We start from the raw sequence: 23,618 nt of genomic DNA on the forward strand, positions 1-23,618 counted from the left end.
AAAGCGACCATTAAGAAGACCTAGGCGCAGATGGGAGGACAATATTAAGATGGATCTCGCAAAGATAGGAATATAAAGTAGAAACCAAGGGCGACGATTTCTCGTTAAATTTGGGGGGACCCATTCAGATGCAGAAGGTATATATATGAGGATTTTAAGACAAATTGCATTCAAATTATGCCAAATATTGTATATTCATAAATACAATAGGGGTGCCCACATGAGCTTTTTTTGGGGGGGTCGGCCCCCCCAGAATCGGCGCCTTTGGTAGAAACTGGATTCAGTTGGCTAAGGATAGAAGTCAGTGGAGAGCATTTGTGAACGCGGCATTTGAACCTCTGGGTTCTATAGGTCATTGAGTTAGAGTTAGTTAACACTACGCAAAAGAACAATTGTAACTTAAGGCCATGTCACAAATACTTTACGGATCACAAGTTATATTGACTGCTTTGCCAACTACCGCAAATTAATACACAAACTGTATTGGGATATAGTATACGTAAAACCGCGTCAGTTCCCGAAGGAGCTGGACGCTCATACTTTCAGGGATTATTCATTGAGTATCTACGAACTTACCAAGGGGGTAACAAAGCGACTTTGATTTACTTATCGATTGATACGAAAATAAAACAGAACGTACCTGTACTTCATATCTGCATGTGTAGTGCCCTTGTACTTTATCTATGACTATGTGTGTGTAAGGGGGGGGGGGATTTAACGCATATCGCATGTCTTGGTCACATGGATACTTCTTACTATTGCAGTACGTAGAAAATTTATGGTATTTCATGTAGAAGTGGTAATAGAACACAGAAGAAACGCAGATCACGACGTTCTCATGTATACTATTACCCTGTATTGCATTAAGGAAATCGCTACGAAATGAGTCCTTTTGTTCACAAAAAACTATGCGAGTACGGAAGATTACAAACGATAACTTTTTAGATTTTCCTACCATGTGTTACAAATGTTCTGTGATCGTATTATCGGATACCACAGACTACTTGAGAGTGCAGACGACAAAATTAGAATGAACAATTCGAGTTTTTTGATTGCGAGCACGAAAACCAAGAAATTTTGCATGGTGTAAAGGTGACATACGAGATTAGGCTTAATGCTTTTATTTATGACATGGTATTGTTCGAAAACGTATATTTGCGTTAAGAAGATAAGGATGTTCAGTAAGTATTTTACAGTGCGAGTTCAGAATGTTGGGTAAAATCGTGGCCAACGAGACCACGGGTTTAAATATATTTCCAGTTCTGATTTTAGGTACAGATTGAGAATTCCGTTAGTATAAGTAGTAGTAGGAAAGGGTTAGAAGCCCCGCAGGAGTTGGTTGGGTTCTGTTCTCGACATAAAATGGGCTGATTAAAGACTTGCCCAAATTGTGTACATTTACAATCTGTGGATCCGTATAATAAAAATGCGCAGAAATTGCTCAAAACCATTGACAGTTCAAATGTACAATTTCAAAGCAAGAGAAATAAACTTGGGCAAGGCAGTGACAATAAGCAATGAATCTGAACTGGTTCCCGCAATTATATTTACAGTTCGCAAGAAGGAAAGACAAACCAACGTGCCCTGCGGGGCTCTAACCCGCCTTCACTCGCTGACGCTCGCTTGGCAATAATATGTACTGGCAGTATATCACTGCCTTGCCCAAAGTAAAGAGTTACCTAAACTCTTGTATATAGGTGAGTGTGCTAACCAAATTAGAAGTAGGCTCTCACATTAAAGAAATAGTAATGCATTGAATTTATTTCAGAAGGAAAATAATGGAAAGTGGAAGAGATATATTATGAAGTCATACTGCCATTCAAGTTTTCGGTGGTTATTTAATTAGGAAATCAACTACTAGTACCTTATTATTTTATTTTCCAAACGGGAAAGTGGTAATCCTGGCTGCAATTTTACTTTAAGACTGCTCAGCCACTATGTACGTAAATACAGCGCGCAGACATACCGGATAAAAATGACATGAAAATACGCAAACCTGTGCTAGATTGCGAGTTAGAGCAACCGAGTCAAAACTGGGTACAGATTAAGAATAGTCCGTCATAAAAAATGGAAATTTTACGAATGTATATCAAAGATGACTGTGGAACATACCGATGCTAATTTCAATCAGCGGAATATTTCTGCACGATGTAGAAAATGCGTATTTTATGTTTTACAAGTACAGAGTGTGAAGCCATTTCGAATGCTCTAACCTATGTTTTTTTTTTTTTTTTTTTTTTTTTTTTTGTGCATTATCCTCGTCTTTGCGCATACACTCCGCAGTTACGCCCGTTCTCGCTGCAGTCACCTCCGTGTTATGAGGCTGATCTTCCTGCTGCGCTCCTGACTGACCCGGTTAGATAACATTCTCGCTTTTAGTGGACACCTGTCAGAAGTTGGTTTGAGGTTTTACACACTCATATTTATGGCATACTTCGAACATGTATTTATACCCATAAGGGAAAGTCTTCTTAAAATGAATGTGCATCTATGAATACAACTGCTACCCTAACAAATCTTCTTGGACACTGCAAGAGAATTTCGTGATGAAATAATAGTAACTTATATAAAACGATAGCAGGTACTAGAATAGCACATAGTCATTTTCAATGCATGGACGCTTATTATCAATCTGTACAGAAGTAGTTTGGTATGCGCCAAGGTAACAACAGTCCAGGACGCCTTAGAGAGTCGTTTAAAACAAGAAAAGTGAAAAATAGAAACTCTTAACTTGAACTATTCTTAATCTGCACTCGTTGGGGTGTGTCCGTATTGAGCAGGCACGTGAGCGATGGTATGTATGCATATAAGGGAGGATAGTGGAAACTCAACATGTTCCTTAAGTTACTAAATTCTTATCTGTTGGATGACTTTGTTGTTACGGTTCGGGAGTTAAAACACTGTATTGACATGAAAATTCAATTCATGGTTTGCTTGTGTATTTTTACGTGATTAGAAGCATACATTTTGGATTAATATTTATAAATTGTTATGCATATGAGAGTTATGTATCAACATTTAGTTTGATTACTTAGCTATAAATCCTCTTTTGAAGTAACATCAGAATGTTTCTTCTCTAAATTTTAACAAAGAACAGGACCGTGGAGGAAGAAAAGGGACTAATAGTAGCTAGCAAAGTTGGCAACCGATATAAAATGTTCAGCATTATTAAAATTTCTGGTTGGACCAGTTTCATTTCAGAAACAATTAACACAGGGTGGCCCAAAAGTAGGTATACAACCCTGCATTGATCAAATATAACATTCTAGTTTATGGGTTTATTTACCACGGCTATTCCGTGCTTAAGATATAAGTAAAAAGACTTTAAGAACAAATAATAAAGAAACAAAGTCTACCTAATGGATAACAATAAGAAATTATATAAAAAGCAATGAGTTGATCAGTACCGGGCTGTGTACCTACTTTTGGGCCACCCTGTATTTCGGTGGTCACGATGCTTCAGTAAGAAAGCATTTTATTGTAGTGCGAGGGGTCCCTAATTTGATCCTAGGCCATATGAGTTTGTTGTGAACGACATCATCTCTGGATTTTCTCGAAGATCTCCCATATTTCACAAGTGCATTATCACTAAAATTTAAATTTAAGATTAAATACAAAAATAACTAACACATAAATGTAAGATGTATCTCAAAACATTAATTCAAACACTTCAATATTTTCAGATACCAAGTAGTACCGTCATATCTTTTTTTTCCAAAAAAAAAAAAATCAATTTTATTGGTCCACGTCATAGGTGTCAAGATAATAATGTCTTTTATTGGAATAATGCCGTTTCTTCTATGAGATTGAATGTGACACATATCTAAGCACTTTTTCGAAATAAAACATTTTTAAGAAAGTCAAATTTTCAATCCCTTGTAGCTTTGTGCTTGTTAGAAATACATCATATGGTTATACATTCGACACTAAGGTTTTTCCAATGTGCGTTGACACGTTCGTCTCACTTGCGTTATTATTATTGTAGAAGCCTCCAAAATTTGGGTGATTACTGATGTTTGTGATACTTTAGCGTCCTTAGTTTATAATACTGAATATATGTGGTATTGTAAATTTTTACTTAGCATGTAAAGTTGATATTGGACTTGGGGAGTACTAAGTATGGAGCATTGGACTGTGTGGTTCAGAGACTTGGGCATTACGGAAGTTAGATAATAAACATTTCGAGAGCTTCGAAATATGGTGTTGGAGGAAGATGAAGAAGATAAAATGGACAAAGAGAACAACAAACTAAGATGTTTTAAAATGGATAGAAGAGAAGAGAACACTTCAAGCCAGCATCCTTCGTTGGAAGGCCAATTGGATTGGACACATTTTGCAAAGAAATTGTTTTCTTCATACCACCACAGAAGGAAAGATAGAAGGAAAGTAAGGAATAGGAAGAAGAAGAACACAACTGATCGATGATTTGAGAAACAGAAAGCACAAACTCTACATTAATAATTAATTAACTTTAAATCTTTTTTTGAACTAAACGATATATAACATTAGCAGCTTTTCAGGGAGGTTACAATGATGAAATTAATAGCTTTATCCTATTAAACTAGGGGGAGCAAGAAAAGTCAATAGCTTATGCATGAGGGACTTCGTGAGGGGAGGGATTAAGCCCTTCGAAAACTGCCGTGTCTTATAATATTGGTGCACCAGGGGCAATGAGTAATAATCTTCAACTGTTTATGACAGTCGTCACCTCCCACAATTGTATCTATAATGTTAAATAAAAATTTGTATTTTTGTTTTCCTATTTTGTTTCAATTTGGATGTATTTTTTTGTCCACGTTTTCTTTCACGAAACGGCAGTGGTCATCGCGTTCAGCATCCAACAGGACACCCTTGCTTGTCACTAGGGTAATTTATTGTTCTCGGGTGGCGAAGAAATCCCAGCCCTCTTAACGAACTATACACGCACACACACACAAATTTCAAAATTAACAGAAGAGAGAGAAAGGCAAAATTTTAAAAGCTAAGGCAGTTGTACTGAAGCATTGGAACAGACACCACGGTGGACAGCGCCTTCTATTCGTTCGTAACTTTTTGTTTCTGTCATCCATGCGATAATTAGTGACGATAGTGTCGTCGTCGTCAATGTGCCGAACGTCCTTCATTATCTAGATTCTCTCTCTCCTGAAGATGTGTGTATTGGACAATGTATTTGTGTGTAGTAGCATGTTTTGGCGAGTAAGCTTCAACGAGATGTCAGTACCAGAGCTTACTTCTTTCTTGTCGCAGAGGGAAGGAGAGGACTCAGCCCCCAGCCTCCAATCTCGAGTGTATATAAATGACGTAAGAGATCGAGAGTTTTCACACATTAAAACTGAGGTAGGCTGTTTAAATCTTTTGTTATTAATCAGACTGTTGGATGTACGATGGATCACGGTTCCATGGCCACTGTGGTTATCATCCATTTCATTACCTTTTGCTGCACCTATCCATAGCTTCTGTGGTGGGGGAATCTCAACAAACTTTAAATTCAACGTTCGTTATTTTGGAGACTTATCAATAATGTATATTTAATTCTCGAAAGAAGATGTGACTCTTATTTTTGCTGTGTGGGCGAAATTAAAACTATTTTCTCCATCGATAAAAACTGTGCAGATGACCAAATTTTAATAATAATAACAACAATAATATTTTTTGATCAAATTAAGTTATTACTTACATCGGTTTTCTAATAACCTAGGGTTGCTAGTGGTCATAATTTAAGTTCCAGATATGATTTTGTAAAATCGAGACCATTTGTAGATTAATATTCACAAATATTGTAAAATCGCTTCCTTATCATTCATGTCATTGATGACATAAAATTAACAATATGGTCATTTCATCTAAGATTGTTATAATCAGAGTAGCATTTGATATCTTATGGTTTATCTATTTATCAGACATCATGTATTCTTGACAAATTTTTACTGTTAAGGAAATACGACGTAAGCCTACTACCAGGACTAAGTTCCCAAAGGTTGTGCACGAGTCAATTTTCATTAAATAAATGTCGATACTATAAATATCACCAAGTAATAAATCAACTTCAATATTATTTTATTTATAAGTTTGAATATTTCTATGTGTATTATTAGACGCACTTTCGTGTATCAAGTGCTTCGCATATATATACATTATTGTGAAGATAAAAATTATTTAGTGTTATGAATATATATATATACATGTATAATTAATGATTATTTCGTATGTTTAATTTGTGTAGGTGTATTGACTCATATGCTCATATACAAACTTAACGTTATCTATTCTAAGCTTCGTAAGTGCACTTTTATTCTATCCACCCCTCATATATTTTCGATCTTTCGCTCATTTAGCAAGTCATGACTGCATAGAAATTCAGAAGTATCCACAACCTCTAAATTACTCAAGTATTTTTCTCCTTTCATCATTTTCCTCTTTTTAATATATTTCTTTTTTATAATAAATGGTATTTGTTTCAAATAAATCATTTTACGTGTAACTCGATTACCTGTGTATCAATGTGCCATCTCGTAAAAGGAGATCAAAGCAAATTCAATTCAATAAGGTGTCAGTAAAAAGGATTTTAAATGCTTGATATTGTGAATATAGTTTGAATGATATTCATGTATTGAAAAATATTCATCTTTCTTTGCAAATAAGACAAAAAGATTACAAGAATGTAATTGTTATTACCATTTTCAAAGTTACGGTAATTATTTCTACAACAAATTTCCTATTATGTAACCATATTTATTTTTAGCTCTAAATTTCATTGTTTTGTTGTTGTTTCAAGAAAAAGGAAATCAAAATTATTGTTAACTCATTTAATATTCACATTCGAATCTCTCTTTAGTAATTAAAAGTTTATTTACGTTATCAAATTCCTAACTGTTGTCATTTGTGTAAAACAACTGTAACTTCTTTACCTTTGCTAACTGAATGATCCTTTATTTATTTATTTTATTTATTTTTTTGACTCGATAGTATTAGTACTTTTAGAGACAGTTGAGCTGACTATCACTAACGCCGTTCACCCAAATCACTCATTTAAATACTGGGTTATTTTCATTTTTAAAAATACTTTTAGTAAAGTCTAAGAATTAGATCAAGCAGCAACTGAATTCTTAAATCTCTAAGAATTCACTTACTTCTTGAGAGATGATCAGCTAGGCTATCCCAATCGAATTGCATTAGCGTGATTATATTTCAGCCATGCAGCATGTGAAAGAAGACTGAGCAAGACATTTTATTTAGCGTTTATGACATTTTCTTTAAATTCCACTTTTAAGACTTGCCTTTCTCCAAAGCCCTGGAAACCGTTCGGAGAGAGGTTGGTCTAGGAGTGAAGTAGGAGGGGAAGTAATATTCAGGCGGCCCAGCGGACGAATCCTCGCATCTGTAGCGTTTTCAGCTGAACCGAGGTTCGACTCCAGTCGACCTCAAACCCCGGTAAAGCTAACCGTGAAAAACGGCGCCGCGAACAGGCACACGAATAAAGTATAGCGTGAAATGTTAAGCACTCTTATCAAAACCAAACCCTCTACCGCTGAGGCACCATGTAACACTGCTCTCTCCCTCCGATAAATTTGCCGTAGCTACCAAAGGAAATAAACTTCAGTACAACAAACCAACATTCACTGTGATGAGTTTCACGATATGTTATCTTAAATCCGCTCGAGCTCGTTACTGGCCGGCCATTAAGGCCGAAGGGGATCAACTTCGGTACAGAAGTCAATATTTATGATGATAAGAATATCGATACACTATCTTAAACTCACTCGAGCTCGCTTTCGTCCATCGTTAGTAAGGTCAAAAGGATCAACTTCAGTACAGCAAGCCAACATTCACGTCACTTGAAGTTCATTTCAAATCTCATAGGACTGTACCATCTGCATCAAGGTATCTACCATATATGTCATTGAATGACTTGGCAAGGTTCAACGTAAGTAGAAAATAGGAAGTGATGCGCTGTGATTGATTCCTAAAATTTGCTATTAATGTACTTTCACTACGCTTGTACGATATACAATATAGGTACAAATATAAACCGCAAATTTTATCTTATATTCACGACCTTACAAAAATTGTAACATTTCTTTATATCTCGTATGTTAAAAATGTGCTGATCTGTCATTTTGATATAACGATAGTGCAACAATAGCGTTGTCGGAACTATAAGTTTATTTCACAGAAAGCTACCTTTAAAGTAGATAAAGCGCACAATTGTAATCTTAGTTTTTCAATAATTATACTTATTTTGTCTGTGCTGTATTTATGATAAAATAAAATATGTATATAAAAATAAAATAATACCTAATTACATTTCCTGAATCTTCTGATAAATGATCGGCAGTTCTTCTTATCAGTTTATATTTGGGTATCGTCTTTTTATTTAGCTTTTCAAATTTTAGGGTATGGCATATATGTAGGGGCGGCATATTTGCAAGCCAATAAGATATTCAAATCAATCTGAGAATACCATTAGAGTACAAAGTACGTAGTGATAACCATCAGAAGAAAGTTATCAGGGCTTGAATTTAAATCTTCAAAAATGCTTTAGATTAATAAATTTTCCATTAAATAATAATTTCAAAATTTGTATAGAGTTATCTCAGTTTGTTGATGGCTATTCACCATCCTCGTTCAGTCACACCTCCTATAAATAGGGGAACTATAGTAAAATGCGTGTTCGAGCGATGTTGTTGTATTTTGTTCCTCTTTTAACTTCATAAGTGACTTACATATGCTAGTTTTAGAGATCACTCAGCACTGATCAGCAGTTCTTTACATCATTGAAGTTTCAGGGTAGTTGATTTTGTTTTTTGCTTCGCCAAAACATAAGACATACTCAAGTAACACTAACAGAGTAGAGGCTACTCATCCCCATCTCGAACGAAAACCAAATTTGAATCTGTTGGCAACACAGAATTTTGGAGAAAATATCCATCATTTCAGTATCATATAGTGGAAGGAGACGAGTAATAATAAAGGCAGCTTCGAAGACCACACAATGAGACCATTGTGATGTTATTACGTCTGATGGTAACTCTTGAACAAAAGCGTTTTTTAAAAAATAACTAGAGAGAATATCTCGGCCGAGTTCGTTAATGAAGTCAATCTGTTAACAACTGTAACGGTAGCTATCCATATTCCATTTTGTACTAGTGAAACAAATGTAGAAGTTACACATCTCAGCCGTTATATGACAACAACTTTTTTTTCTAACGGTCCGTTAGAGATTCGAGGAAACCCTCACACACGTTGTTTGTCCACAAAGTACTCGACCGAGCGAAGTAGCTCAAGTGGTAGAGCGTTGGCTTCGTATTCGGGAGGTCGTGGGTTCGATTTCCGCTGCCGACCATTCTGACGGGTTTTCCAGGGTTTCCCCTCAGTCTACTAAGCAAATGCCGGGATGGTACCTACTAAAATAGGCCCTGGCCGATACCTTCCCAAATCCTTTTCATTGTTGTTGTTGGATATCCAGTATAAAATGGCCTCTAAGCTGTATCTGGTGGTTGTTAACTAACTAAATAAATAAATAAAACCCATCCATGGCCGCGGTGGCTCAGCGGTAGAGCTCTCACCTCTGGCGCGTGGAGTCTTTGGTTCTATCCCAGTTTCTGGCAAGTGTGCTTTGTAGTGGAGAGCCACCGTATGCGTAGGTTTTCTCGGATCCTCCTGTTTCCTCTTTCATCATTCTACAACTATCATCTATCTCATAATCACCGTATTCCTTAGCCTCGGTGCATAATCTGGAACGTTAAGCTGAGAAAACAATCACAAGAGTAATTGGCAAGAGCTGAGATCAAACTACGGATCTCAGCTCCAGAAGTGAGCGCTCTACCACTGAGTTATCGGGGCCCAGCGGTTGACATCTAGCGGACAAAATTGAAACTTCTATTACCTGATCCTCCTTAATGTATACCAGGGTTTTTATTTTTCCATTAGTCGTCTTACAGAAGTAGGGTCGCATTATATTCAATTTGCTGAAGTTTTCAGAATAATGTGGAAGTTAATAGAATTCTTAGTTGCTTACTTAGAGATTGAATTGGTTAGTCATGGAAAATAAATTATACAACTTTTGAACTTTGAATTTAAAATCTTTGTTAATGATTTTTCTTGCTGTAACACAATAAAAAGAAACTGTAAAAGTCGTTCAAACCAAACTATTGAATACTTGTTAAATGGTATAATAGTTATTTTTATGATTTTGAGATAGAGTAGTAATTTCATGACCCGACAGTATGAAGCCACAAACTCTTGCAAACATTTAAGAACTACTAAAAAGATTCTGAGATTAATTTTTAGTTATTAGTTTATTTAGAAGTAGATGTAAATAGAAAATAGCATTCATTCGTTTTCGTTATTGTCTTTCTGTTAAAAAGAAGGGAACAATTAACTTTGAGTAGTAGTTATTCCCAAAGTGGTGGTGCTTTTCGCTTTATTAAGCACATGTTAGTATGTCGTTATTTTAAGATCGTCGTACCTAAAACAACTTTCTGTAGGTACAGTGTCTTTGTTTCCTTCTGTGACAGTAGCAGGAGTTTGCTTCTTATTACTTATGAATGGGCATGCCAAAGGATACATTTCAAGAAAGATCCAAAGAATAATGCACAAGATCCTTTCGTTCAGTGGTATTGTTATATATGACCAAATTAAAACTACAGAAGAGCATCTTGTGTTTAAATTTCCTTTTCCGATATATTTGTATTGCAGTCTCATTAACTTCATGGTGTTGTTTTGAATTTATAAATTTAGATGCATATGAAATTGTATTGAAGTTTTGTTTTAGAGCAGGAACCCTTAAGGAAACTGTTCATGTGGTTCAGTAGGAAGAAGAGGCTACCAGTGGAGAAATGGGACAGCATTGCAGTGGATGAACGCTCCATAGAGATTTTGAAAAGAAGACAAAAGCTTGCCCAATGGCTTTTTAGATCTGGAGCAGTCATTCTACTAACAGGGTAAGGATTCCGTATGGGAATAGGAGATGTAATTTAAATTAACATATAATTATAATTAAAGGTATTGTTCTCTAGGCACTGTAAAAGAAGCCTTGTATTTTTATTTATTTATTTATTTTTTCAACTAAAGCCTGTATTAAGAGTGTAGCAGAAGCTAGGCCGCGAGACTTGTACAGGAAATTATTTAAAACATTATGTACATACATCAGTATTGATTTATTTGCATGTGTATGAATTGATTACGCTTGTTTGAATCGACTATGGAAATCACGTTATTCTGAAGACACTTAACTACAGTACTAGAAAAGTCTATTTTTATCATTCAACACACAGATCATATTGTGTAAAATGAAAAAAAAATATACTTTCATTACTCTCTCAACAGTTAAAATTAGAAGCTAACTAAAAACTTTTCAGAACTAGAATAGAATAGAATAGAACTGATAGAATGTTATCTTTTCGATCAATGGATATGAAAGTGCGTAAAACTATTAAAAGTCCCAAGACATACTACTACAGGATGGGCGGAAAGTAACTCCCTATTTTTAAAGTTTTTTTTCCTCCTAAAATATTGTAGGTATAAATTCAATGTGTGCTCCAGTATTTTCTAGAAACTGTCTCAAATACACAAGTACGTTTCCTACGATCTTCCTGAAGAACTCAGCAGGAACACTACGTATAACCTCAAGGATCTTATTCTCAAGTTCGTCAAAAGTTGTGGTGTGCTGCATTATTTATAATTGACAAATTCTAAATTGTTTCACGTGGTATTAAATATAAAACTGTTTCTAAACTGAGATGTCTAATATCGCCGCAGTACTCGTATGAAAAGGATATGTTGAAACATCTTCGAGAAAAATACCATTGATTTACGAAGAAATAGATAGATATCAGAAGACAGATTACAATATTGTATAGGCGTTGTCGTTATGTAGAACAAAATTCATTCAGGAGCTATTGTTTCTGTGGCGATGATCCTTCAAGATTCTTGAATCATATTGTTAATTCCAAATAATTGCAATATATTTGAAAACAAAACAAAACACCATTACATATCCTATCACTACATAAAGACATTTTTTAATAATTTGAAACCGTTCTGACTTATGTAAAAATACGTTACACTTCCAATAGAAGGCATTTACAATTACTACAATTGCACATCAATGAAGAAACGGAATTTTTCAAGGAATAAGAATTGCATTCAAGGCTCAGAAGTTCTTCGTGTGTTCTTGTCTATATGTCACCTTCTGACAAAAACTAACAGCTGTTGTTTTGTCCAAACCATACTTATCGCATGAAGCAAGTTGTTCTTTGGTGTGTAGGACGACACTATAACACTATTTCAGTACCCTTTTCAGGCCTGTACGAAGGTTTTCTATCAACCATTTTTTTTTTTTTTTTTGATTTCATAATTTTATTTATAAAAAAAAGTATTTTCCTGGGATGAATTCAAACTTCCGATCATTGGTTTTATCAGTTGTAGTTTCTCAGCATCTTACTGCTGGACTTTTTTTCTTTTTCGCTTCTTGTGGTGGTTAATTTGCTGGTTTATATAACAAGGTAGTCACAGAAGGTTGCTCTTCACATTTTTCGTTGCAAAATTTTCATGAATTGGTTCATGAATCTGTGAACCAATGTTTAGATATAAATATTGTACTACTCAGTTAATATGTATAATAATTTTATGACAAAAACGACTGCTAATGTGATAATATGTTTCATATGTCGGTCTGAATCTATGAAAGAATGGAATTTCAAGATTCAGTGCTGAGTAATATCATTTTCCCTGTACGAAATTCTCTTCTAACAGTGTTGACAGGAAAAGAAAGTTAGCCCATTTTTTTTTTTTAATTGTGTGCTTCTAATTTAGTTATTTTACGATAGTATTGAACAAAATATTGAAAATAAATGTGCCAGTACTGTTTCTTCTTATTAAAACCTTCGGTCATTTCGAATATATAAAGAAGAAGGAGTTAATAAAAATCATTTACAGGATACGAGATTATTTTTCACATAGTGGTACAGTACGGTTTCTGTTTCAAGCTATAGATTCACATTTCATATAATCTCGATGTTGTAAAAACATCTAAACTTCGAAACTACCAAAAATTCCGTGCTCTTATTTTAATTGTAAAGTTAAATTCGTAAGTATCATTCTATATCTAAAATGTAAGTTTAAATAATTCTGTTGTATATTAAATAAGGCGATCCGTAATTTATTCAAACGGGCGTATCCAGTAGTAGGGGACTTGCTGCAATTCTGGCACGGGGCAATTAACACAACGACCAACAATTTCTACGTATTTCAGTTTTATTGCTCAATTCAGTACAATAGAAGCTAATAAATTTTCCCATAATCTCCGAGGGTTGGGCATTTCTGGCAGTTTGGAATTCAGAAAACAAGTCTCAAATTTCTTTTACTGGGGTTTTAGGTTTTCCCTCTTAAGTCATGCAAATAATGTAGAATTACTATATTTGTCAAATTTAAAACAATGGGTATTATTTTGGGATACAAGCAGTCAGGGGTGTAGCCAGCAGGTTAATGTAGGGGGGGCCCGTCGTTTTTCAAGGGGGGCCAAGCCAAAAAAAAATGTGTTAGAGCTGGTGTTTTTGAGGCCTGAAAAAACCCGGAAAATTTTGGTTTCCTTCCGGAAAACTAAAAGCACTGCTTTTTAAGATTATTATTATTATTATTATTATTATTATTATTATTATTATTATTATTATTATTATTATTATTATACTGTTTCTCCATGAATTATATTCCAGATGGTTTTTATTATATTTAACTCAGAACTACTGTCCCGGACCAAATGTTATACCTTTGTGCGTAACTATTTCAGTTTAAGCCTTTGTACACAGAACCTATCTACATAAGATTGATTTTCTTTAAAATTGATCTTAATTTCTTAAAGATTTCCTACAAAAATATTTATTTATTATTCGTGACTGAACAAACATTTATTTTACTAACAGCTATATCTTACTTCCTGTTTTACACCAAGTAGCATTTTTAAAAAAGCGAATGAAATCCAGACTGAAAAATTGAATAAAAACTTTGTTTTTCATCAAATTTTCCATATGATAAAAAATATGTTTTATAAAACACGAGATAGAGCATATAAAATATAATGTACTGTACTTACAAATTAATTTAGTACCAATGTTTTATGGTAGTATTTATATTATCTTGTTAAAACGTTTGTCATCAAACTGTCAAATATAAATCGCAGTAAATTGTGTAACCTGCTGTCACAAGAAAAGTATACCATGCTACTTTCCGATCGGTATAAGGAAGAGATACCATCAGCGGCGTAGCGAGCATTACAAGATTGGGGGGGGGGGGAATAAACTTGACATTGCCAAGTCTTGATTTTAAAAATTGTCAAGTCTTATTAAAAAATGAAAAGTGTTTTGAAAATCTTAGTCTCACTTGTACAATCCGCGGCAAAAAACCTGCAACATGAGCATATAAGTTTATTGTGAAATGACGAAGTCTTTTGCTCCAAAATAAGTGTGCACGGGAGGAGGCCGAGATTTATCCTGGCGTAATTCGTTTCACTTAGAGGTTATGTTCATTCCCTGTGCTGTTAGGCGTAGTTTCACAATAAACTTACATCCTCATGTTGCAGGTTTTTTGCCGCTGATTGTACCAACCCTGTGGAAATCTATTACAGCAACCTTATTTTCATATTCGTCCCATTCCATGCCTCGTCTGAGGTACGAATACGAACAGCCCTTGTTCCACTTTGGAGTGCAATTTTAAACCTTAACTCAGGATCATTATTACCATGCACGATGCACAACTGCTAATTTGACAACTTATGGCTAGGTTAGATAATCCGCGTCACCCAATCCTCACGAGAACCTCTAAAGCTATAATCTGTTGTAGAAATGCATTAAAAAACGTAGAATAAGGTAGGCTATATTTACTGCTTATTATATAGGGACATATAATTTTCATAAACATTCAATTGAGGGGTTCAGTGAGAGACCAGGCTAACCTGCACACAAATACCTCCTTAGCTCATCTACGTACTTCATATTTTAAGGACGTTTGCTAAAACGCCGGATCTTGTTGGGTAGGGTGCGGAAAAAGGCTCTGGCAGAGAAGTGGGAGAAAGCCTGAGAGAATGTCTTTGTAGAATGATTTTCTACCAAAATGAATAATGTATGTCGTTAGAGAAGATGAAAATGCACTATAATTCATATTATAATATGAGATTTGATTCTACAAAAAATTCATTATTTATTATCGAATTGAAATAGTGAAATTTATTGTGAAAAACAATGTGCGAAATACTTGAGGAACAGGGGAATTCCCCCACTGAATATTTTGGGATAAAATTCCCTCACTAAATCCTTGCTGGGGGGATAATACACTGAAATGTCAGAAGTTTCCAAAGTAATTACCGTAATGCATATGTAATCAACGTGTATTTCATATTTAATTCTTAGATGAACTAGTGATCAGCGGTATACTAATATAATTCCTAACTTTGTATAATTTACTACTTCTGGATGCCTAAATACGTGAACTTTCTATATCGAAACTTTAAAGCATAAAAGTGCGCAAAGTTTTTTTTTTTTTTTTTTTTTTTTAAACTTCAGTCCTCGTCTTCTCCCACTTCGATTTCATGATTTCGCACTCTGATAAAATATATTAAATACCGGCAGAAAAAATACTAATATATAACCTCCCTTTTAGGCGCCCCTCTAACAACGCACCCGGGGCACGTGCCTCGCTTCCTCCCCCATAGTTGCGGCCCTGTGAGCTACATATGTAATGCTTTGACTTAAGAAAGAATTGCAATTTTTGTTTTACTTTCGAAAGAAGCAATTACAGGATTAAAAATAAGGTAGGAAAGGCAACATATTTGTATGAAAATGAAGTGAAACACACCGGTCTATTTTTTCACCCAGCAGACATTTTGAACCCCAAAATGTGACTTTTGAAATCTTGGACTTAGGTTCACAGTGGAAGCGACGAAATGACTTGACTCCAGTGCCGTGCCGTGGTAAGTCAGCGCCCGGGGAGAGTATACGACGGTGCCGCCGTACATATGGGTGAGATCGACAGACCAGCCGCGAAGCGCCACCATGCTTGGCGCGAAGCGGTAGAAAATTTTCAAAATTAAACCCTGCTTTCTCTTGATTTTGAGCACTTTTAATTACTTTTTTCCTTGCATTTTATACATGTGTACGCACATGCATTTTTCTCCCGAAGTTTGTGCCCCTTTACATCTGCACCCGGGGTGGTCGCCCCACCCCAAGGCACGGCACTGCTTGACATCCATTGTAGCTTTTCTCCCTACCGAACAACACCCCCAAAAATCTAATGTGATACCATTCCCAAAACACATTTTGTTCAATTCTCTCTACTCGAAAAGCCCTGTAAATAGAAGTAGTAGTGGCCGGCGTATATTGCGTCGAGTCAGCAAAAATTTCTCGATTCTGATTGGCTGAGAGAGGTCACGTGACGTTAAGCCCCGCCCACGCGGGAAATTCAAACTTTCCAGGTCACGTGGTATGACGTCATGAGTCACCCTGCGGGGAAATCCCTCACCAGGGGTTTTTGAAATTTGTTCCCTTTTACGGGTAAGATGTGTGTTTCTGATTGGTTGATAGCTGTCACGTGATTTTAGACCCTGCGATATTTGAAATTCGTTCCCTTTTACGGGTAAGATGAGTGTTTATGATTGGCTGATAGAGGTCACGTGATCTTAGGCCCAGGGATTTTTTAAAATTCGTTCCCTTTTATGGGTAAGATGAGTGGTTTGGTACCTTGAATTTGATTGGTTGATAGAGGTCACGTGATCTTAAGCCCCTGTGACTTTTGAAATTTGTTCCCTTTTTACGAGTAAGATGAGTGCTTTGGTACCTCGATTCTGATTGGTCGACAGAGGTCACATGATCTTAGACCCGCCACACGGTGAACAGAATACGTGGGAAAACCCCTCATTCATTTGTTTCCATTTTATGTGTAAGATGCGTGTTTTGGTACCGCGATGTTGATTGGTGGATAGAAATCGCATAATCTTAGCCCCACCCCCAATGCTAGACATTCAGAGTGCTATGACGACGATCCATCCTAGACCGGGATCTTAGAATTTAGTTCCCTTTTTATGGTTATGCGTAAAGTTCCCATGAAGGGTTCAACCTCCTCCTTAAATAACCCTTTTTTGGTATCATGATATTGTACTGAAGTTTACATTAAATATTATCGTTCTCTTTGGCAGATAAGATGATTCTTACCTTGATGGAGATCCTGTCCTTGAATTAGTTGCCTATGTCTCTGGAAGTAACAATGGTGAAAGAGAGGTGTCGCTTGTAGATTTCTTATAACACATTGTTGTGAGTTTAAGCGATTTTTTAAACGCTCAGTAAGCGCTTCATTAATGGAAACAGTGTTGCCAGATTTTTTTTTTTACCGAAACTGCTCCGATTCTTTTCGAAACGGTTCCGCAGAGTACAAGAAATTTTAAACTAAAAAAATTTTTCGAACTAAAAAAAAATTGTAACTAAAAAAATTTTCAAACAAAAAATTTTCGAACTAAAAATTTTGAAACAAAAAAGTTTCAAACAAAAAATTTTCGAACCCAAAAAAAATTTCGAACTAAAAAAATTGAAACAAAATTTTGTCGAACTAAAACATTTTTTAAAACAAAAGTTTCGAACTAAAGATGTAAATCACATCTAAAAATTTTCAAATCAAACTTTTTATCGAACTAAACTTTTAAAATTTTCGAACTAGAAATTTAAACCAAGTTTTAGAAAAATCCTAAGAAATGTTTCTCCAGGAATCGAACTCAGGTCTTTCAAACCAAAGATGTGTATGCTAACCGCTTAAATGAATTCGGTTTTAATCGATCTTGGTGGGTTTCGAACCATGGTCCTTGAAAAGGATACACATATACTTTAAGAAAATAAATCTGACAGTGTAACGCTTCTCAAATCAAACTTTTTATCGAACTAAACTTTTAAAATTTTCGAACTAGAAATTTAAACCAAGTTTTAGAAAAATCCTAAGAAATGTTTCTCCAGGAATCGAACTCAGGTCTTTCAAACCAAAGATGTGTATGCTAACCGCTTAAATGAATTCTGTTTTAATCGATCTTGGTGGGTTTCGAACCATGGTCCTTGAAAAGGATACACATATACTTTAAGAAAATAAATCTGACAGTGTAACGCTTCGCAAATCAAACTTTTTATCGAACTAAACTTTTAAAATTTTCGAACTAGAAATTTAAACCAAGTTTAGAAAAATCCTAAGAAATGTTTCTCCAGGAATCGAACTCAGGTCTTTCAAACCAAAGATGTGTATCCTAACCGCTTAGCTATGAATGAATTCGGATTTAATCATGCTTGGTGGGTTTCGAACCATGGTCCTTGAAAAGGATACACATACACTTTAAGAAAATAAATCTGACAGTGTAACGTGGATTAAAATAAAATGCTGATAGACTTCTTTGTGTGACGACATAGAAGTACATATGATTGAAAAATGCAAACGTCAGCGGATCGCATTACTTTAGTTTTACTACGAACGTGTCAGCATGATTCATGAAAAAAGCAAACATTGACATTCACGTGTGGAATATGAGGAAAATGAAATGTCGTCACAGTTACGACATGTAGTGACATGATCCTGGCAGAAGGGAATTGGCATCGAAATTGCGATACTAGATGTTGTAACTATTGAGAAACTTGAATGACGTCACGATCGATTGTTACACATCGTTTTGGTTCGTGATTCATGACAAAAAGCAGCGAGCGTTTTGATTGGTTCGTTGTGATGTCATTTTATAAATTTCCTCGTTTCTGATTGGCTGACGGTGACATCGTTTTCGCAGCGACCTAAATAAAAATCTAAATTTCATTTTTCAAATCCTACATCGCTCTCAACTAGCGAGTGAAGATGATCTCCTTTTAAAAGTGTTTTCATTTAAGCTTCATTGCACCGACTTTTTATTCATTGAATTGAGGTAAGTTCAGTGAGATTTTATTTGTCACCCAAGATTCGAAAATCATTTGTGGGCGGATCACGAATACAGTGTTTTACTTTTAGTACGAAATATTTAGACTATGAAGAAATTAGTGGAATGGGAAAGTGGGAGTACGAATCAGGAACCTCCACACATTAGAAGTAAGCACGATAAATGATATGGTTTAGCGTCCCTTCAGCTTAATGTTGAATGTGAACTCCCGTCGGGAATTGAACCATGGCCAGAAAAATGTGTGCGCTTAGTTTTGAAAAGAATGCATTAGAAAATTTTAGAAACTATGTCTGAGAATAATATGGTTCGATTCCCTTTAAAAGCATTAGCGACCCCTTCAGCTTAACGTGATATTCGAGCAACCGCCCCGGGATTGAACCAAGGCCAGAGGCGTGTACGTCAACCATTTAGCTTAGTTTTGAAAAGAATGTATGATAACGCATGAGAATATTAAATTTCAGAAAAGACTTGACAGCGATCCGATGTGGGAAAGCAAACCCACCGAGGATTGAACCAGGACCTTCCACGTTAGAAGCATGTACGCTAACCACTTAGCCACGAGTGCATGAATATGTGGTTAAAAAGATTTACGCTATACAGATTTTGTTTTGACAATTACGTATGTGTTACGTTAACGGTTGGTGAATCTCTTCAACTTGCAAACGCATCATTTAAAGGTCGTTGTGAGTAGAAAAAATGCTTACGCGTACTTTATCACATCTCAGTACTGTTGAAACATTCATTCATTCATGCATTCTTTTTTATCACTATAGAATGGTAGGTCAGTTACATGCTACAGCAATAAAACACACATTTCAGTAACATAATTATTTTTAAAAAAACTTTGATTTCTAGTACATGTGCTTTCATAATGAGATTCTGAACGTCACCGCCAGGGGAATCAAACTCAGGACCTTTACATGAATTGCTTAGTTAATTATTTATCATGAATGTTATGATTTCCTGGGCTAAGCGGTTAGCATACGTACCTTTGGCGTGGGAGACCAGGGTTCGATTCCCGGCGGGGAGCTCATGTGGTTCGGATTCCACGTTAATCAGTAGGTCCACGTCTCATATAGCCTCGCTACTGAAAGGGACGCTAAACTAAAAAATCAAAAAATCAACTCAAATTCACGCTGCTCAATTCCTTTTTTCCCATTACATATTTGTTTTACCGTACCTGTTTGTTTGTTTTCATTTTTTAATCATGGTCCAATCGGGTTTTACTGTTCGCAATGAAATCACTCGACATTATAGACGATTTATGTACGTTTATGTATTATGAGGTGTGCACGTCAACCATTTAGCTTAGTTTTGAAAAGAATATATGATAACGCGTGAGAATATTAAATTACAGAAAAGGCTTGACATGCCCCTGACGTGGAAAGCAAACCCACCGAGGCTTGAACCAGGACCTTCCACGTTAGAAGCATGTACGCTAACCACTTAGCCACGAGTGCATGAATATGTGGTTAAAAAGATTTACGCTATACAGATTTTGTTTTGACAATTACGTATGTGTTACGTTAACGGTTGGTGAATCTCTTCAACTTGCAAACGCATCATTTAAAGGTCGTTGTGAGTAGAAAAAATGCTTACGCGTACTTTATCACATCTCAGTACTGTTGAAACATTCATTCATTCATGCATTCTTTTTTATCACTATAGAATGGTAGGTCAGTTACATGCTACAGCAATAAAACACACATTTCAGTAACATAATTATTTTTAAAAAAACTTTGATTTCTAGTACATGTGCTTTCATAATGAGATTCTGAACGTCACCGCCAGGGGAATCAAACTCAGGACCTTTACATGAATTGCTTAGTTAATTATTTATCATGAATGTTATGATTTCCTGGGCTAAGCGGTTAGCATACGTACCTTTGGCGTGGGAGACCAGGGTTCGATTCCCGGCGGGGAGCTCATGTGGTTCGGATTCCACGTTAATCAGTAGGTCCACGTCTCATATAGCCTCGCTACTGAAAGGGACGCTAAACTAAAAAATCAAAAAATCAACTCAAATTCACGCTGCTCAATTCCTTTTTTCCCATTACATATTTGTTTTACCGTACCTGTTTGTTTGTTTTCATTTTTTAATCATGGTCCAATCGGGTTTTACTGTTCGCAATGAAATCACTCGACATTATAGACGATTTATGTACGTTTATGTATTATGAGGTGTGCACGTCAACCATTTAGCTTAGTTTTGAAAAGAATATATGATAACGCGTGAGAATATTAAATTACAGAAAAGGCTTGACATGCCCCTGACGTGGAAAGCAAACCCACCGAGGCTTGAACCAGGACCTTCCACGTCCGAACCATGTACACTAACCGCTTAGTCACAATAATAATAAAAAAATACGCTATACAGATTTTGTTTCGACAATTACGTATGTGTATCGTTAATGCTCGATGAATCTCTTCAACTTGCAAACGCATCATTTAAAGGTCGTTGTGAGTGAAAAAAAAAAAATGCTGACGCGTGCTTTGTCACATCTCAGCACTGATGAAACATTCATTCATTTCATGCATTCTTTTTATCACTATAGAATGGTAGGTCAGTTAAATGCCGATGTAGTGCTCTCGAGTTTGACAGCAATAAAACACTCATTTCAGTAACATAATTATTTTTTAAAAAAACTTTGATTTCTAGTACATATGCTTTCATAATGAGATTCTGAACGTCACCGCCAGGAATCAAACTCAGGACCTTTACATGAATTGTTTAGTTAAGAATTTATCATAAACGTTATGATTTCCTGTTTATCAGGTGATTAAGATTTTTCTTTCTTCTTTTCTTTTGTAGTAAATTCACGCTGCTCAATTCCTTTTTTCCCATTACATATTTGTTTTACCGTAATTGTACCTGTTTGTTTGTTTTCTCCTTTCATTAATATGGCCGAATCGGGTTTTATTGTTCGCAATGAAATCACGCGTCATTATAGACGATTTAACATTGAGGGCAGAATGCTCGAAATTCAATTCAACGCACCGCCCGTAGGAACCGATATCATACAGTATGTACACAACAGTTTCCAAGCAATGCTGGATCATTTGTTAGCCAATGTCGACGATGAGGCGATGGTTGGTTTATCAGTAATATCACCACGCAACACGAATAAACCGTTTTGGGTGAGTTTTCGCCAAGCCCGAAACTTGACACTGGAAACGATGTGGGCCTCCTTTGAAAGAGTGTTACAAAGTAACAATGCATTTCTCCTGCACGAGCCATTCACCGTGCATTTTCATCGTGTCGATATTCCACGTGGCTATGGCGGTGGTTTGCGGCAAGGAGTACTTCAAAATGAAGAATTGTTACGTTGCAAACGAGGGATTGTACGTGTAAAAAATCAAGACTCAAGGTGCCTGGCGTACGCCCTTGTTATTGCTATTGGCCTGAAAAAATACAAGAATGTAGATGTGAAACGACATAGACAGTATCAACATCAGAGAAAATGTGTTGTGGACGATGAAGTCGATGCGTTATGTGCAAATGCAGGAGTGAATTTGGATCATGGTGCCAGTGTAAATGAAATACGACAATTCCAGGCATACCTCAAAGAATATAAAATTACTGTGTATACTAGTTTCACAGGCCATGACATCATGTACGAGGGGCCCAACGACGAAAATCGCACTCCCATAAATTTGATTTGTTTGGCTGGCCATTTTGACATCATCCAATCCTTAACTGCTTGTTTTGCAACCAATTTCTACTGTGAGGCGTGCCATAAAAAGTATGATCATCGTAACAGACATGTAAAAAATTGTCCTGTAACATGCTCCAAATGTTTACAGAGACCTCTATGCGACAAGAACCAAACGCTGATATTATGCAACGACTGCAATCGGCAATTTTACGGCGAAGAATGTTTTAACAATCATCGTAATATTGTATATCATCAAGGGGAACCTGTATGCAAAATGGTGCAGCAATGTACTAGATGTTACAGAGTTTATTCTTTTGTGCATACAGGACAACGCCTTCATAATTGCAATGAGATCTTTTGCAATGTTTGTAAGAAGATTGTTCCAGGATCGCATCAATGTTTTATGCTTCCCGATCGCCAATGTTTGAAACCTGGTGTTCCTTCACTCATGCACGCAAAGAAAGCCTTGTTGATATTCTATGATATAGAATCTATGCAGGACACGAATATTGGCGATAATACGTATGTACACATTCCAAATTTATTGGTTGCACAACAAGTATGTTATGCATGTGTTGAAAACAATAATATCCAGCAGTCTTGCAGTACGTGTGGTCAGCGCCAGCATATTTTCCAAGGAGAGGATCCAGTTTATAATTTTCTCCAGTACTTGCGGGAACGTCGTCCCAATATAAATAGGATTTTCTGTGTCGCGCACAACGCTAAGGGATACGATGGACATTTTATTTTAAAGACCATGGTCGAACAATGCCAATGGAGACCTGACGTCATATTAAATGGAACCAAGATACTGAGTTTAACGTTGAATAATCTGACGTTCATTGACTCGTTGAACTTCCTACCTATGGCATTAAGTAAATTGTCAAAAGCGTTCAATTTACCCGCAACCAAAGGCTACTTCCCGCATTTCTTCAACACCAAGGAGAATCAATCATATATTGGACCACTTCCAGAAACAAAGTATTATGGTGCAGATGAAATGGCCGTCGAAGACAGAA

The 23,618-nt window shown here is 36.0% G+C and overlaps 1 protein-coding gene across 4 annotated transcripts in view; it reads left to right on the forward strand.

Moving 5' to 3' along the window:
* The first annotated feature begins 870 nt into the window (after positions 1-870).
* Positions 871-23,618, forward strand: part of LOC145690662 (protein SERAC1) — a 95,997-nt gene continuing 73,249 nt past the window's right edge. Inside the window, exons 1-2 of one of the 4 annotated variants that reach the window (XM_081765810.1) lie at positions 871-1,181; positions 10,775-10,943. In XM_081765810.1, the coding sequence (XP_081621936.1) occupies positions 1,115-1,181; positions 10,775-10,943 (236 nt within the window). In that variant the 5' untranslated portion in view covers positions 871-1,114. Of the gene's footprint in view, positions 1,182-10,763; positions 10,944-23,618 lie in introns of all 4 variants that reach the window. The other 3 variants (XM_081765792.1, XM_081765800.1, XM_081765782.1) reach the window with 3 other exon arrangements.

The sequence above is a fragment of the Thermobia domestica genome, chromosome 1 (genome assembly GCF_964235325.1).
Source record: "Thermobia domestica chromosome 1, izTheDome1.hap1.1, whole genome shotgun sequence".
NCBI lineage: Eukaryota > Metazoa > Arthropoda > Insecta > Zygentoma > Lepismatidae > Thermobia > Thermobia domestica.